General features: G+C 54.7%; 1 protein-coding gene across 1 annotated transcript in view; it reads right to left on the bottom strand.

Annotated features, from left to right (window-relative positions):
- Positions 1-3,658: 3,658 nt before the first annotated feature.
- LOC133264128 (protein-glutamine gamma-glutamyltransferase K-like) overlaps positions 3,659-18,442 on the bottom strand; it is a gene marked incomplete at its 5' end in the record, with an annotated part of 55,703 nt that continues 40,919 nt past the window's right edge. Inside the window, 7 exons of the mRNA XM_061444054.1 lie at positions 3,659-3,799; positions 8,116-8,276; positions 11,036-11,335; positions 12,278-12,431; positions 14,479-14,567; positions 16,156-16,259; positions 17,337-17,475. Coding sequence (XP_061300038.1) covers positions 3,659-3,799; positions 8,116-8,276; positions 11,036-11,335; positions 12,278-12,431; positions 14,479-14,567; positions 16,156-16,259; positions 17,337-17,475 — 1,088 coding nt within the window. The remainder of the gene's footprint in view (positions 3,800-8,115; positions 8,277-11,035; positions 11,336-12,277; positions 12,432-14,478; positions 14,568-16,155; positions 16,260-17,336; positions 17,476-18,442) is intronic.

Here is an 18,442-nt window from a genome sequence, read left to right on the forward strand (position 1 = left end):
GGGGGGATATGGGTGTCTATGGGGGTCTATGGGGTGTCTATGGGGGGTCTATGGGCTCTATGGGGTGTCTATGGGGCTCTATGGGGGTCTATGGGGGTCTATGTGGTTCTATGGGGGTCTATGGGGGGTCTATGGGGGTCTATGGGGGGATATGGGGGGTCTATGGGGGTCTATGGGGGAATATGGGGGTCTATGGGTGTCTATGGGGGTCTATGGGGGGATATGGGGGGTCTATGGGGGTCTATGGGGGTCTATGGGGGGATATGGGGGTCTATGGGGGGTCTATGGGGGGTCTATGGGGGGTCTATGGGGGTCTATGGGGGGATATGGGGGTCTATGGGGGTCTATGGGGGGTCTATGGGGGTCTATGGGGGGTCTATGGGGGGTCTATGGGGGTCTATGGGGGGATATGGGGGTCTATGGGGGTCTATGGGGGGTCTATGGGGTCTCTATGGGGGGGATATGGGGGTCTATGGGGGTCTATGGGGGGTCTATGGGGGTCTATGGGGGGTCTATGGGGCTCTATGGGGGGTCTATGGGGGTCTATGGGGGTCTATGGGGGGATATGGGGGTCTATGGGGGGGTCTATGGGGGGATATGGGGGTCCATGGGGGGTCTATGGGGGTCTATGGGGTCTCTATGGGGTGTCTATGGGGGTCTATGGGGGTCTATGGGGTGTCTATGGGGGTCTATGGGGGGATATGGGGGTCTATGGGGCTCTATGGGGTGTCTATGGGGCTCTATGGGGGGATATGGGGGTCTATGGGGCTCTATGGGGGTCTATGGGGGGTCTATGGGTGTCTATGGGGGTCTATGGGGGGTCTATGGGGGTCTATGGGGGGGATATGGGGCTCTATGGGGGTCTATGGGGGTCTATGGGGTCTCTATGGGGGTCTATGGGGGGGTCTATGGGGGGATATGGGGGTCTATGGGGGGGATATGGGGGGCTATGGGGGCTCTATGGGGTCTCTATGGGGGTCTATGGGGGGGATATGGGGGTCTATGGGGGTCTATGGGTCTCTATGGAGGTCTATGGGGTCTCTATGGGGCTCTATGGGGGGCTATGGGGTCTCTATAGGTCTCCATGGCATCTCTATGGGGGTCTATGGGGGGGATATGGGGGGGATATGGGGGTCTAGGGGGGGTCTATGAGGTCTCTATGGGGTCTCTATGGGTCTCTATGGGTCTCTATGGGGTCTCTATAGGTCTCTATGGGGGTCTATGGGGGGGATATGGGGCACTATGGGGGGCTATGGGGGGTCTATGTGGTCTCTATGGGGTGTCTATGGGGTCTCTGTGGGGGTCTATGGGGGTCTCTATGGGTGTCTATGAAGGCTCTATGGGGATCTATGGGGCTCTATGGGGTATCTACGGGGTGCCTCTAGGGCGCTATTGGGTCTCTATAGGGCGCTATGGGGCACTATGGGGTGTCTCTAGGGCGCTATGGGGTCTCTATAGGGCAGTATGGGGTCCCATAAAGCCAGAATCACTCCCCCCCCCCCCCATTCCCAACCCAATCCCCATAGCTCCCCCCCATAGATCCGCCCCCATCTCTGCCCCATAGCTCCCCCCCATAGATCCACCCCCATCTCTGCCCCATAGCTCCCCCCCATAGATCCCCCCATACCTCCCCCCTTACATCCCCCCTATATCTCCTGCCCCATAGCACCCCCCCCATGGCTCCCCTCTTAGCTCCCCCATAGCTCCCCCCCCATAGCTCCGCCCCATAGCTCCCCCCAGCCCCATAGCGATCCGCTCCATAGCTCCCCCCATAGCTCCCCCCCAGGCCCATAGCGCTCCACCCCATAGCTGTGCCCCATAGCTCCCCCCATAGCTCCGCCCCAGCCCCATAGCGCTCCCCACCATAGCTCTGCCCCATAGCTCCCCCCCAGCCCCATAGCTCCGCCCATAGCTCCGCCCCATAGCTCCCCCCATAGCTCCCCCCCATAGCTCCCCCCATAGCTCCGCCCATAGCTCCGCCCCATAGCTCCGCCCCATAGCTCCCCCCCATAGCTCCGCCCCATAGCGCCCCCCCAGCCCCATAGCTCCCCCCCAGCCCCATAGCTCCGCCCCATAGCCCCCCCCATAGATCCCCCCATAGCTCCGCCCCATAGCTCCGCCCCATAGCTCCCCCCCATAGCCCCCCCCATAGCTCCGCCCCATAGCTCCGCCCCATAGCTCCCCCCAGCCCCATAGCTCCACCCCATAGCTCCGCCCCATAGCTCCCCCCATAGCTCCCCCCCATAGCTCCGCCCATAGCTCCGCCCCATAGCTCCGCCCCATAGCTCCCCCCCATAGCTCCGCCCATAGCTCCGCCCCATAGCTCCGCCCCATAGCTCCCCCCAGCCCCCATAGCTCCACCCCATAGCTCCGCCCCATAGCTCCCCCCCATAGCTCCGCCCATAGCTCCGCCCCATAGCTCCGCCCCATAGCTCCCCCCCATAGCTCCGCCCATAGCTCCGCCCCATAGCTCCGCCCCATAGCTCCCCCCCATAGCTCCCCCCCATAGCTCCGCCCATAGCTCCGCCCCATAGCTCCGCCCCATAGCTCCCCCCCATAGCTCCCCCCCATAGCTCCGCCCCATAGCTCCACCCCTAGCTCCGCCCCATAGCTCCACCCCATAGCTCCCCATAGCTCCGCCCCATAGCTCCCCCCCATAGCTCCCCCCATAGCTCCCCCCATAGCTCCGCCCCATAGCTCCGCCCCATAGCTCCGCCCCATAGCTCCCCCCCATAGCTCCCCCCCATAGCTCCGCCCCATAGCTCCGCCCCATAGCTCCGCCCCATAGCTCCCCCCATAGCTCCACCCCATAGCTCCGCCCCATAGCTCCGCCCCATAGCTCCCCCCCATAGCTCCCCCCCATAGCTCCGCCCCATAGCTCCGCCCCATAGCTCCCCCCCATGGCTCCGCCCCATAGCTCCCCCCCATAGCTCCGCCCCATAGCTCCACCCCATAGCCCCCCCCATAGATCCCCCCATAGCTCCGCCCCATAGCTCCGCCCCATAGCTCCCCCCCATAGCTCCGCCCCATAGCTCCACCCCATAGCCCCCCCATAGATCCCCCCATAGCTCCGCCCCATAGCTCCGCCCATAGCTCCCCCCCATAGCTCCGCCCCATAGCTCCCCCCCAGCCCCATAGCGCTCCACCCCATAGCTCCGCCCCATAGCTCCCCCCCATAGATCCCCCCATAGCTCCCCCCCAGCCCCATAGCTCCCCCCATAGCTCCGCCCCATAGCGCCCCCCCAGCCCCATAGCTCCCCCCCATAGATCCCCCCATAGCTCCCCCCCAGCCCCATAGCTCCCCCCCATAGCTCCGCCCCATAGCGCCCCCCCAGCCCCATAGCTCCGCCCCATAGCTCCGCTCCATAGCTCCCCCCAGCCCCATAGCTCCGCCCCATAGCTCCCCCCAGCCCCATAGCTCCGCCCCATAGCTCCGCCCCATAGCTCCCCCCAGCCCCATAGCTCCGCCCCATAGCTCCGCTCCATAGCTCCCCCCAGCCCCATAGCTCCGCCCCATAGCCCCCCCAGCCCCATAGCTCCGCCCCATAGCTCCCCCCCATAGCTCCCCCCCATAGCTCCCCCCATAGCTCCGCCCCATAGCTCCCCCCCATAGCTCCGCCCCATAGCTCCGCCCCATAGCTCCCCCCCATAGTCCCCCTCACCCCAGCTGCAGCGGTTTGGGGCACGCCAGCCCCGCCCCCTCCATGCGCAGCGCGGTTCCCGTCAGCGCCCGCGGCAGCGGGTTCCGGAAAAGGGCCTGGACCGGAGCCTCCTGACCCACAACGGCCTCGGCCAGGAGCTGGGGTCAGGGGTCAGGGGTCAGGGGTCAGGGGTCAGGGGTCAGGGGTCAGGAGGGGAGGTGGGGTCAGAGGGGGAGGGAGGGGGGAGGGGTCAGGGGAGGGGGAGGGGGAGGGGAGAGGGGTCAAGGGGGGGAGGGGAGGGGGGAGAGGGGGAGGGGATCAGAGGGGGAGGGAGGGGGAGGGGAGGGGGGAGAGGGGGAGGGGGGGAGGGGAGAGGGGAGGGGGGGAAGGGATCAGGGGAAGGGGGGGAGGGGAGGGGTCAGAGGGGAGGGGGGGAGGGGGGGAGAGGAGGTCAGGGGGGAGGGGAGAGGGGTCAAGGGGGGGAGGGGAGGGGGAGAGGGGTCAAGGGGGGGGAGGGAAGGGATCAGAGGGGGAGCGAGGGGGAGGGGAGGGGGGGAGAGGGGTCAGGGGGGGAGGGGAGGGGGGGGAGGGGGAGGGGTCAGTGGAGGGGGGGAGGGGATCAGAGGGGGAGGGGAGAGGGGAGGGGTCGGAGGGGGGAGGGGGAGGGGAAAGAGGTCAGGGGGGGAGGGAGGGTGGAGAGGGGTCAGGGGGGGGAGGGGAGGGGGGAGAGGGGTCAGGGGAGGGGGAGGGGTCAGGGGGGAGGGGGAGGGGGAGGGAGGGGGAGGGGAGGGGGGAGAGGGGGGAGCGGGGAGGGGATCAGAGGGGGAGGGGTCAGGGGGAAGGGGAGGGGGGAGGGAGGGGTCAAAGGGTGGAGGGGAGAGGGGAGGGGTCAGAGGGGGGGGAGGGGGGGAGAGAGGTCAGGGGGGGAGGGAATCGGGGGTGGAGGGGGGAGGGGAGAGGGGTCAAGGGGGGGAGGGGAGGGGGGAGGGGTCAAGGGGATGGGGGGAGGGGAGGGGTCAGGGGGGAGGGGAAAGAGGGAAGGGGGGGAGGGGAGAGGGGGCAGAGGGGTCAGCGGGGAGGGGGGAGGGGGAGTGGGGAGGGGATCGGGGGGGAGGGGGAGGGCTGGGGGGGAGGGGGGGGAGGGGATCAGGGAAGAGGGGAGCCCACAGCAGGGGGGGTGGACTGTGGGGGGGTGGGACCCTAGGAAATGGGGGGGGATGGGAAATGGGACCCATAGGAAATGGGGGGGGATGGGGAATGGGACCCATAGGGAGTGGGGGGGGATGGGGAATGGGACCCATAGGGAGTGGGGGGGGATGGGAATGGGACCCATAGGGAATGGGGGGGGATGGGGAATGGGACCCATAGGGAGTGGGGGGGGATGGGAAATGGGACCCATAGGGAATGGGGGGGGATGGGAAATGGGACCCATAGGGAGTGGGGGGGGATGGGAAATGGGACCCATAGGGAGTGGGGGGGGATGGGGAATGGGACCCATAGGGAGTGGGGGGGATGGGGAATGGGACCCATAGGGAGTGGGGGGGGATGGGGAATGGGACCCATAGGGTGTGGGGGGGATGGGGAATGGGACCCATAGGGAGTGGGGGGGGATGCGGAATGAGACCCATAGGGAGTGGGGGGGGAGCCATAGGGAATGGGAGCTGTGGGGGATGGGGATGGATAGGGAATGGGACCCATAGGAAATGGGGTGGAAGCTATAGGGAGTGGGGTGGGAGTTGTGGGGCTGGGACCCATAGGGAATGGGGATGGATGGGGAATGGGACCCATAGGGAATGGGATCAGTGGGGCAGGGACCCATAGGGGGTGGGAGGCATGGGGCTGGGATCCACAGAGAATGGGGTGGGAGCTGTGGGGGTGGAAGCTGTGGGGCTGGGACCCATAGGAGTGGGGTGGGACCCATAGGGAATGGGGCTGGATGGGGAATAGGGACCCATAGGGAATGGGGGGGGAGCTGTGGGGCAGGGACCCACAGCGGGTGGGAGCCATAGGGGATGGGATCCATGGGGCTGGGACCCACAGAGAATGGGGATGGATGGGGAATGGGAGCTGTGGGGCTGGGATCCATGGGGTTAGGACCCATAGGGAATGGGGATGGATGGGGAATGGGACCCATAGGGAATGGGATCTGTGGGGATGGGGTGGATGGGGCTCGGCTGTATGGGGCAGGGCGCTATGGGGCAGGCTCTATCTATGGGGCAGGGCTCTATGGGTTGGGACTGTATGGGTCCAGTCTCTATGGGGCAGGTCACTGGGGCAGGCTCTATGGGGCAGGGCTCTATGGGTCCGGCCTCTATGGGTCTGGCTCTATGGGTCTGGCTCTATGGGTCTGGTGCTATGGGGCAGGTATCTATGGGTCCAGTCTCTATGGGGCTGGGCTCTATGGGTCCGGGCTCTATGGTTCCAGGCTCTATGGGTCTGGGGCTCTATGGGTCTGGGCTATATGGGTCCGGGCTCTATGGGGCAGGCTCTATGGGTCTGGGTGCTATGGGGCAGAATCTATGGGTCAGTGCTCTATGAGGCAGGATTCTATGGGTCCGGCTCTATGGGGGCAGGTCTCTTTGGGCAGGATCTATGGGTCCAGGTGCTATGGGGCAGAATCTATGGGGCAGGGTTCTATGGGTCAGTGCTCTATGGGTCCGGTTTTTATGGTTCTGGGCACTATGGGTCTGCTCTCTATGGGTCCACCCTCTATGGGTCAGCTGTCTATGGGTCTGGCGCTATGGGTCCGGGCTCTATGGGGCAGGCTCTATGGGCCTGGCGCTATGGGGCAGGCACTATGGGGCTCTATGGGTCAGTGCTCTAGGGTCCGGCACTATGGGGCTGGCTCTATGGGTCTGGGCTCTATGGGGCAGACACTGTGGGTCCAGGTGCTATGGGGCAGGTCCCTATGGGGCAGGCTCTATGGGTCCAGGTGCTATGGGGCAGAATCTATGGGGCAGTGCTCTATGGGGCAGGCTGTATGGGTGTGGTCTCTATGGGTCCGGGTGCTATGGGGCAGAACTATGGCCCGGGCTCTATGGGGCAGGCTCAACGGGTCCACTCTCTATGGGTCAGGTTCTATGGTCTCTATGGGTCCCTATGGTCTCTCTGTGGTTCTCTGTGGGTCTCTGTGTGTCCCTATGGGTCCCTGTGGGTCCCTATGGGTCTCTCTATGGTTGCTGTGGGTCACTGTGGGTCTCTCTATGTGTCCCTATGGGTCGCTGTGGGTCTCTGTGGGTCACTATGGGTCGCTGTGGGTCAGGCTCTATGGGTCCCTATGTGTCTCTATGGGTCACTATGGGTCCCTATGGGTCTCTATGGGTCCCTATGTGACCCTATGGGTCTCTATGTGTCTCTATGTGTCCCTATGGGTCCCTATGTGTCTCTATGGGTCCTATGGGTCTCTATGTGTCTCTATGGGGGTCCCTATGGGTCTCTATGGGGGTCTCTATGTGTCCCTATGGGTCCCTATGTGTCCCTATGGGTCCCTATGGGGTCCCTATGTGTCTCTATGTGTCTCTATGTGTCTCTATGGGTCTCTATGTGTCCCTATGGGGTCCCTATGGGGTCCCTATGTGTCCCTATGTGTCCCTATGTGTCTCTATGTGTCTCTATGTGTCCCTATGGGTCTTTATGTGTCTCTATGGGTCTCTATGTGTCTCTATGTGTCCCTATGGGTCCCTATGTGTCTCTATGGATCTCTATGGGTCTCTATGGGTCCCTATGTGTCCCTATGGGTCTCTATGGGTCTCTATGTGTCCCTATGTGTCCCTATGTGTCCCTATGTGTCCCTATGGGTCTCTATGTGTCTCTATGTGTCCCTATGGGTCTCTATGTGTCTCTATGGGTCCCTATGGGTCTCTATGTGTCTCTATGGGTCTCTATGTGTCTCTATGTGTCCCTATGGGTCCCTATGTGTCTCTATGGATCTCTATGGGTCTCTATGGTCCCTATGTGTCCCTATGGGTCTCTATGGGTCTCTATGTGTCCCTATGTGTCCCTATGTGTCCCTATGTGTCCCTATGGGTCTCTATGTGTCCCTATGTGTCCCTATGTGTCCCTATGGGTCTCTATGTGTCCCTATGGGTCCCTATGGGTCTCTATGTGTCCCTATGGGTCCCTATGTGTCTCTATGGGTCTCTATGTGTCCCTATGGGTCTCTATGTGTCTCTATGTGTCCCTATGGGTCTCTATGTGTCCCTATGGGTCCCTATGTGTCTCTATGGGTCTCTATGTGTCCCTATGTGTCTCTATGTGTCTCTATGTGTCCCTATGGGTCCCTATGGGTCCCTATGGGTCTCTATGGGTCTCTATGGGTCTCTATGGGTCCCTATGTGTCCCTATGTGTCTCTATGGGTCTCTATGGGTCTCTATGGGTCCCTATGTGTCCCTATGTGTCTCTATGGGTCTCTATGGGTCTCTATGTGTCCCTATGTGTCCCTATGGGTCTCTATGGGTCTCTATGGGTCAGTACCGTGAGGCCCAGCTCCGGGACGTGCAGCCGCACCCTCAGCTCCTTGGCCAGGACCTGCCCGGTCTCGTCCACGGCGCCGGCGGCCGTGAGGTGCAGCCCCTGCCCCGCCCCCACGTGCCCCGAGTACTCCCCATAGGGCACGGCCATGGAGATCAGCTCCTCTGGGGGGCGGCAGTGGGGCAGCCCCATTGGCATCCATTGATTTCCATTGAGCCCCATTGAAAACCATTGAGCCCCATTGACTTCCATTGAGCCCCACTGACACCCATTGACACCCATTGAGCCCCATTGACACCCATTGACACCCATTGAACCCCATTGACACCCATTGACTTCCATTGACACCCATTGAGCCCCATTGACACCCATTGAGCCCCATTGACACCCATTGACTTCCATTGATCCCCATTGACACCCATTGAAACCCATTGAGCCCCATTGACACCCATTGACTTCCATTGACACCCATTGAAAACCATTGACTCCCATTGACACCCATTGACACCCATTGACTTCCATTGACACCCATTGAGCCCCATTGACACCCATTGAGCCCCATTGACACCCATTGACTCCCATTGAGCCCCGTTGACACCCATTGAATTCCATTGAGCCCCATTGACACCCATTGATCCCCATTGACCCCCATTGACTCCCATTGACACCCATTGAAACCCATTGAGCCCCATTGACACCCATTGACTCCCATTGACACCCATTGAGCCCCATTGACACCCATTGACTTCCATTGACTCCCATTGAGCCCCATTGAGCCCCATTGAAACCCATTGAGCCCCATTGACACCCATCGAAACCCATTGACACCCATTGAAAACCATTGACTCCCATTGACACCCATTGACTTCCATTGACACCCATTGAGCCCCATTGACTTCCATTGACACCCATTGAGCCCCATTGACACCCATTGAGCCCCATTGACACCCATTGACTCCCATTGAGCCCCGTTGACACCCATTGAATTCCATTGAGCCCCATTGACACCCATTGATCCCCATTGACCCCCATTGACTCCCATTGACACCCATTGAAACCCATTGACCCCCATTGAGCCCCATTGACACCCATTGACACCCATTGAGCCCCATTGACACCCATTGACACCCATTGATCCCCATTGACTTCCATTGAGCCCCACTGACACCCATTGACACCCATTGAAACCCATTGACACCCATTGACATCCATTGACTTCCATTGACACCCATTGAGCCCCATTGACACCCATTGACTTCCATTGACTCCCATTGAGCCCCATTGACCCCATTGATACCCACTGAGCCCCATTGAAACCCATTGAGCCCCATTGACACCCATTGAAACCCATTGACTCCCATTGACACCCATTGACACCCATTGACTTCCATTGACACCCATTGAGCCCCATTGACACCCATTGAGCCCCATTGAGCCCCATTGACACCCATTGACTCCCATTGAGCCCCGTTGACACCCATTGAATTCCATTGAGCCCCATTGACACCCATTGATCCCCATTGACCCCCATTGACTCCCATTGACACCCATTGAAACCCATTGACCCCCATTGAGCCCCATTGACACCCATTGACACCCATTGAGCCCCATTGACACCCATTGACACCCATTGATCCCCATTGACTTCCATTGAGCCCCACTGACACCCATTGACACCCATTGAAACCCATTGACACCCATTGACATCCATTGACACCCATTGAGCCCCATTGACACCCATTGACTTCCATTGACTCCCATTGAGCCCCATTGAGCCCATTGATACCCATTGAGCCCCACTGAAACCCATTGAGCCCCATTGACACCCATTGAAACCCATTGACACCCATTGAAAACCATTGACTCCCATTGACACCCATTGACACCCATTGACTTCCATTGACACCCATTGAGCCCCATTGACACCCATTGAGCCCCATTGACACCCATTGACTCCCATTGAGCCCCGTTGACACCCATTGAATTCCATTGAGCCCCACAGACAGCCATTGAGCCCCATTGACCCCCATTGACTCCCATTGACACCCATTGAAACCCATTGACCCCCATTGAGCCCCATTGACACCCATTGAAAACCATTGACTCCCATTGACTTCCATTGAGCCCCATTGACACCTATTGACCCCATTGATCCCACTGACTCCCATTGACACCCACTGAGCCCCATTGACACCCATTGAACCCCATTGAGCCCCATTGAAAACCATTGACTCCCATTGACTTCCATTGAGCCCCATTGACACCCATTGATCCCCATTGACACCCATTGACTTCCATTGAGACCCATTGAGACCCATTGAGCCCCATTGACACCCATTGAGCCCCCTTGACACCCATTGACACCCATTGATCCCATTGACACCCATTGAAAACCACTGAGCCCCATTGACACCCATTGAGCCCCATTGAGCCCCTTTGAAAACCATTCACTCCCATTGACTTCCATTGAGCCCCACTGACACCCATTGAAAACCATTGACTCCCATTGACCCCCATTGACTCCCATTGACCCCTATTGATCCCATTGCCTCCCATTGACTCCCATTGATCCCATTGACTTCTATTGCCTCCCATTGCCCCCATTGGCTCCCACTGACTCCCATTGACTCCCATTGCCCCCATTGGCTCCCACTGACTCCCATTGACTCCCATTGCCCCCATTGACTCCCATTGACTCCCATTGACCCCATTGACTCCCATTGACCCCCATTGACTCCCATTACCCCCCACTGACCCCCATTGACTCCCATTACCCCCATTGCCTCCCATTGACTCCCATTGACTCCCATTGAGCCCCATTGACTCCCATCACCCCCCCATTGCCCCCATTGACCCCCATTGACCCCCATTGCCCCCCATTGACTCCCCTTGACTCCATCACCCCCCATTGCCCCCCCCTTACCCTGCTGGGGCGGGATGACGCGCTGGTGCTGCTCGTTCCGGAAGGCGGCCGCGGTCACGCCGGTGTAGGTGACGCCGGCGAGCGCCAGGCGGAGCCGTAGGGTCCGAGGCTCCGCCCCCTCGTTGCGGGCCCGCGCCCGCAGCTCCAGCGTGGCCCCGGCCACCGCCTCCTCGGCCGTGACCCACAGCGACACCTCCCCCCCGCTGCCGGCCCCACTGCCAGCCCCATCGGGGCCGGCGCGGTGGGGCCGGGAGCCGTGCGCGGTGGCGGTGGAGACGGCGCGGCGTTCCTCGGCTGAGCCTGGGGGGGAAAGGGGGTCGATGGGGGGCAGTGGGGGGGAATGGGAGTCATTGGGGTCAATGGAAGTCAATGGGGTTATTGGGGTCAATGGGAGTCATTGGGGTCAATGGGAGTCAATGGGGTTATTGGGGTCAATGGGAGTCATTGGGATCAATGGATGTCGAGGGTCAATGGGAGTCAATGGGGCAATGGGAGTCATTGTGGTCAATGGGGGTCATTGGGGTCAATGGGAGTCATTGGGGGTCAATGGGAGTCAATGGGAGTCAATAGGGGTCAATGGGATCAATGGGGTCAGTGGGAGTCAATGGGAGTCATTGCGGTCAATGGATGTCAGGGGGCAATGGGAGTCATTGGGGACAATGAGATTCATTGGGGTCAATGGGAGTCAATGGGGGTCATTGGGGTCAATGGGAGTCATTGGGGGTCAATGGGAGTCAATGGGGGTCAATGGGAGTCAATGGGGGTCAATGGGAGGCAGTGGGAGTAAAGGGGTCAATGGGAGTCAATGGGGGTCAATGGGAATCATCGGTATCAATGGGGGGCAATTGGAGTCATTGGGGTCAATACCGGCTATGGGGATCAATGGGAGCCAATGGGGGTCAACGGGATTCAATGGGGGTCATGGGATCCTATGGGGAGCCAAGGGTGTCAATGGGGGTCAACAGGGGCCAAAGGCAGTCAATGGGGGTCAATGGGAGTCAACGGGGTCAATAGCAGTCAGTGGGTCTCAATGGGGGTCAACAAGAGTCAATGTGGGTCAATGGGAGTCATTGGGGTCAATGGAAGTCAATGGGGGTCAATGTGGGTCAATGGGGGTCAACGGGAGCCAATGGGCGTCAACGCACGCCGTTTGAGCCAACCCCATTGGCCGCCGCCCCCCCTCCCCTCTCCCCCGTCTCCCCATTGGCCGCCGCCCCCTCTCCCCCTCTCCCCATTGGCTACCCTCGGGGTGCTTGTAGAGGTGGGTGATGTCGAGGCGCGCCCCCGAGCCCGGCCCCACGGTGCTGATGCGGCGCCCGATGGCGCCTTCCTCCACGTGCACCACGGTGAAGGTGCCGTTGGGCTGGCGCTGCCAGTACACCTTGTCGCTGTTCACCTAATTAAGTGGGCCCTAATTAGCGCTAATTAGCATTAATTAGCGTTAATTGGATCTCATTAGCATTAACGATGGGTAATTTGCGCGAAGGAATGAGCGTTAACAGGGTCCCCGTAGACCTTGTTGCTATCAACCTAGGGTCGATAGACATAATTAGTGTTAATGAGGGGTCAGTAGCCTTAATTAGCGTTAATTAGCTCGCACCAAATTAAGTGGGAGCTAATTAGCGCTAATTAGCGTTAATTAGCTCTCATTAGCATTAACGATGGGTAATTCACGCTAAGGAATGAGCGTTACCATGGTCCCCGTAGACCTTGCTGCTATCAACCAAGGGTCGATAGAGATAATTGGTGTTAATGAGCGGTCAATAGCCTTAATTAGCGTTAATTAGCTCTCGCCTAATTAAGTGTGCGCTAATTAGCACCAATTATGGCTAATTAGCGTTAATTAGCTCTCGTTTTCGTTAACGATGGGTAATTAGCGCTAAGGAATGAGCGTTACTGCGGTCCCCATAGACCTTATCATAGGTTAGTTGGCGTTAATTAGCGTTAATTAGCGTTAATTGGCTGTTAGTTAATGATAGCAAACCTTTTGACCTTATTAATGGGCGCTATTTAGACTTAATTAGCGCTAATTATCCTTAATTGGTTCTCATTAGCGTTAATTATGGGTCATTAGCGGCTAAGAAATGGAAGTTAATAGGGTCCCCATAGACGTTGTTGCTATTAACGTAGGGTTGTTAGCGATAATTAGCGTTAATTGGCGTTAATTAGCTGCTAGTAAATCTTTTGACCTAATTAACAGGGTGCTATTTAGACTTAATTATCGCCCATTAGCATAATTAAGCTCTAATTAATGAGGGTTAATGACATCCGATGACTTAATTAATTGGGCGCTAATTATCCCAAATAGCGTTAATTGGTGTTAATTACCGTTAATTATGGACAATTGGCGCTAATAAATGAGCGTTAATAGGATCCCCCTCTAACATTAATTCCCCGTCATTAGTATTAATTACCCTCATTAGCATTAATAACCCATTATAACCCCTTTATAACCCATTAGAACTATTATACTCCCTCATTAGCATTAATTCCCCCTCATTAGCATTGATTACCCTTCATTTGCATTAATCACCACTAGTTCCCCCCTCATTAGCATCAGTTACCCCTCATTAGCACTGACTATTCCTCATTAGCATCAATTAATAACCCATTATAACCATCATACCCCTCATTAGCATTAATTCCCCTCATTAGCATTACCTCATTAGCATAAAGTAGCGCTAATTACCTCCTCATTAGCATCAATTAATAACCCATTTATAACCATTATACCCCTCAATAGCATTAATTCCCCCTCATTAGCACTGATTACCCTCATTAGCATTAATTAGCGCTAATTACTACCTCATTCGCATCAGTTAACTCTCATTAGCACTGATTATTCCTCATTAGCATCAATTAATAACCCATTACAAGCCTATTATAACCCATTTATAACCATCATACCCCCTCATTAGCATTAATTCCCCCTCATTAGCATTAATTACCTCCTCATTAGCATAAAGTAGCGCTAATTACCTCCTCATTAGCATCAATTAATAACCCATTATAACCATCATTGGCATTAATTCCCCCTCATTAGCACTGATTACCCCTCATTAGCATTAATTAGCGCTAGTTCCCCCCTCATTAGCATCAGTTACCCCTCATTAGCACTGATTATTCCGCATTAGCGTCAATTAATAACCCATTATAACCCTATTTTAACCCATTATAACCATTATAGCCCCTCATTAGCATTAATTACCCCTCATTAGCATTAATTACCCCCATTAGCCTCAATCACCCTTCATTAGCATTAATTACCCCTCATTAGCATCAATTAATAACCCCTTTATAACCCCTTATAACCCCATTGTAACCCCTTTATAACCCCTTTATAACCATCATACCCCCTCATTAGCATGAATTCCCCCCTCATTAGCATTAATACCCCCCTCATTAGCATTAATAACCCCCTCATTAGCATAAATTAGCCATACCTCAGCGAACACGAAGGGGGTGTCGTACTTGAGGAAGACCTCCCCATTCTTCACCGCCTCCACGGAGCAGGGCCCGCAGCAGAACAGCCCTAAAGGCACCAGTATAAACCAGTATGGACCAGTATAAACCAGTATGGACCAGTATAAACCAGTATGGACCAGTATAAACCAGTATAAACCAGTATAAACCAGTATGGACCAGTATAAACCAGTATAAACCAGTATGGACCAGTATAAACCAGTATGGACCAGTATAAACCAGTATGGACCAGTATGGACCAGTAGAACCCAATATACCCCTATAGAACCCATTCTAACCAGAATAAACCAGTAGGGACCAGTATAGGTATAGACCAGTATAAACCAGTATGGACCAGTATGGACCAGTATGGACCAGTATAGACCAGTATGGACCAGTAGAACCCAATATACCCCTATAGAACCCATTCTAACCAGAATAAACCAGTAGGGACCAGTATAGGTATAAACCAGTATAAACCAGTATGGACCAGTATGGACCAGTATGGACCAGTATAGACCAGTATGGACCAGTAGAACCCAATATACCCCTATAGAACCCATTCTAACCAGAATAAACCAGTAGGGACCAGTATAGGTATAGACCAGTATAAACCAGTATGGACCAGTATGGACCAGTATGGACCAGTAGAACCCAATATACCCCTATAGAACCCATTCTAACCAGAATAAACCAGTAGGGACCAGTATAGGTATAGACCAGTATAAACCAGTATGGACCAGTATGGACCAGTATGGACCAGTATAAACCAGTATGGACCAGTAGAACCCAATATACCCCTATAGAACCCATTCTAACCAGAATAAACCAGTAGGGACCAGTATAGGTATAGACCAGTATAAACCAGTATGGACCAGTATGGACCAGTATGGACCAGTATAGACCAGTATGGACCCGTAGAACCCAATATACCCCAATGGAACCCATTCTAACCAGAATAAACCAGTAGGGACCAGTATAGATATAGACCAGTACAAACCAGTATGGACCAGTATAAACCAGTATGGACCAGTATAGACCAGTATGGACCAGTATAAACCAGTATGGACCAGTATAGACCAGTATGGACCAGTAGAACCCAATATACCCCTATAGAACCCATTCTAACCAGAATAAACCAGTAGGGACCAGTATAGATATAGACCAGTATAAACCAGTATGGACCAGTATAAACCAGTATGGACCCGTAGAACCCAATATACCCCTATAGAACCCATTCTAACCAGAATAAACCAGTAGGGACCAGTATAGATATAGACCAGTATAAACCAGTATGGACCAGTATAAACCAGTATGGACCGGTAGAACCCAATATACCCCACTAGAACCCATTCTAACCAGAATAAACCAGTATGGACCAGTATGGACCAGTATAACCCATTAAACCCCATTATACTCCCATTATACCCCATTAAACCCCATTATACCCCCCTATAACCCATTATAACCAGTATAACCAGTATAAACCAGTATGGACCAGTATAAACCAGTATGGACCAGTATAACCCATTAAACCCCATTATACTCCCATTATACCCCATTATACCCCATTAAACCCCATTATACCCCCCTATAACCCATTATAACCAGTATAAACCAGTATAAACCAGTATGGACCAGTATAAACCAGTATATACCACTGCTGGTCTCCTGGGGGGTGGCATCCACCACTTGCCACCCATCGTGGCCTGCGGGGAGGTCGGGCCTCTTCATCCAGCAGTCGTTCCACACGTGGAAGTTCCTGCAGGACCAGTATGGACCAGTATAAACCAGTATGGACCAGTATGGACCAGTATGGACCAGTATAAACCAGTATGGACCAGTATGGACCAGTAGCAACCGGTACGGACCAGTATGATCAGCGTAAACCACGCTAAAGCACTCTAAACCACTCTAAACCACCCCAAAACCCCAAACCAGTATAAACCAGTATAAACCAGTATAAACCAGTACCACCCCAAATCACTTCTCATTCACTCCAGGGCCTTCCTGACCCCCATAAACCCCCTAAATCCCCCCAAAAACACCCCAAAACACCCAAAAAACCCTAAACCAGTATAAACCAGTATAAACCAGTATAAACCAGTATAAACCAGTATAACCCAGTACCACCCCAAATCACTTCTCATTCACTCCATGGCCTTCCTGACCCCCATAAACCCCATAAATCCCCCCAAAAACACCCAAAAAACCCCAAACCAGTATAAACCAGTATAAACCAGTATAAACCAGTATAACCCAGTACCACCCCAAATCACTTCTCATTCACTCCATGGCCTTCCTGACCCCCATAAACCCCATAAATCCCCCTAAAAACACCCCAAACCCCCAAACCAGTATAAACCAGTATAAACCAGTATAAACCAGTATAACCCAGTACCACCCCAAATCACTTCTCATTCACTCCATGGCCTTCCTAACCCCCATAAACCCCATAAATCCCCCCAAAACACCCAAAAAAACCCCCAAACCAGTATAAACCAGTATAAACCAGTATAACCCAGTATAACCCAGTACCAACCCAAATCACTTCTCATTCACTCCATTGCCTTCCTAACCCCCATAAACCCCATAAATCCCCCCAAAAACACCCCAAACCCCCAAACCAGTATAAACCAGTATAAACCAGTATAAACCAGTATAACCCAGTATAACCCAGTACCACCCCAAATCACTTCTCATTCACTCCATGGCCTTCCTAACCCCCATAAACCCCATAAATCCCCCCAAAAACACCCCAAAACCCCCCCAAACCCCCAAACCAGTATAAACCAGTATAAACCAGTATAAACCAGTATAAACCAGTATAAACCAGTACCAAACGGAGTCGGTGTTGAGGCGCTCCATGGGCTTCATGCTCTCGTCCAGGTAGATGTCGGTGGTGAGGGAGACGTCGGTGTCGTGCGCCGAGTTGTAGTTGGTCACCGTCCGCGTGGGCAGCCCCAGGCACCGCAGCACTGCCGGGACCAGTATAAACCAGTATAAACCAGTATAAACCAGTATAAACCAGTATAAACCAGTATAACCCAGTATAACCCATTATAAACCAGTATAACCCATTAAAACCCATTAAACCCCATTGTAACGCATCGCAACCCAATTCCAACCCAATATAGCCCAATAGACCAGTATAAACCAGTATAAACCAGTATAACCCAGTATAAACCAGTATAACCCAGTATAAACCAGTATAAACCAGTATAAACCAGTATAACCCAGTATAACCCATTATAAACCAGTATAACCCATTAAAACCCATTAAACCCCATTGTAACGCATCGCAACCCCGTATAACCCGTTCCAACCCAATATAGGCCAATACACGCCCATAGACCAGTATAACCCAGTATAAACCAGTATAAACCAGTATAAACCAGTATAAACCAGTCCAAACCAGTATAAACCAGTATAAACCAGTCCATCCCAGTCCCGAAACCAACCCAAACCAGTCCCGAAACCAACCCAAACCAACCCAAACCAACCCAAACCAGTCCAAACCAACCCAAACCAGTATAAACCAGTCCAAACCAAACCAAACCAGTCCATCCCAGTATAAACCAGTATAAACCAGTCCCGAAACCAACCCAAACCAGTCCCGAAACCAACCCAAACCAACCCAAACCAACCCAAACCAACCCAAACCAACCCAAACCAACCCAAACCAGTATAAACCAGTATAAACCAGTATAAACCAGTATAAACCAGTATAAACCAGTATAAACCAGTCCATCCCAGTCCCAAAACCAACCCAAACCAACCCAAACCAACCCAAACCAACTCAAACCAGTCCAAACCAGTCCAAACCAGTCCAAACCAGTATAAACCAGTATAAACCAGTATAAACCAGTCCATCCCAGTCCCGAAACCAACCCAAACCAGTCCAAACCAGTCCAAACCAGTCCAAACCAGTCCATCCCAGTCCAT

This window comes from Pezoporus flaviventris, unplaced genomic scaffold (genome assembly GCF_033815535.1).
Source record: "Pezoporus flaviventris isolate CSIRO_AGI_PZ_B2104156 unplaced genomic scaffold, CSIRO_AGI_Pfla_v1 ptg000637l, whole genome shotgun sequence".
Classification (NCBI taxonomy): Eukaryota; Metazoa; Chordata; class Aves; order Psittaciformes; family Psittacidae; genus Pezoporus; species Pezoporus flaviventris.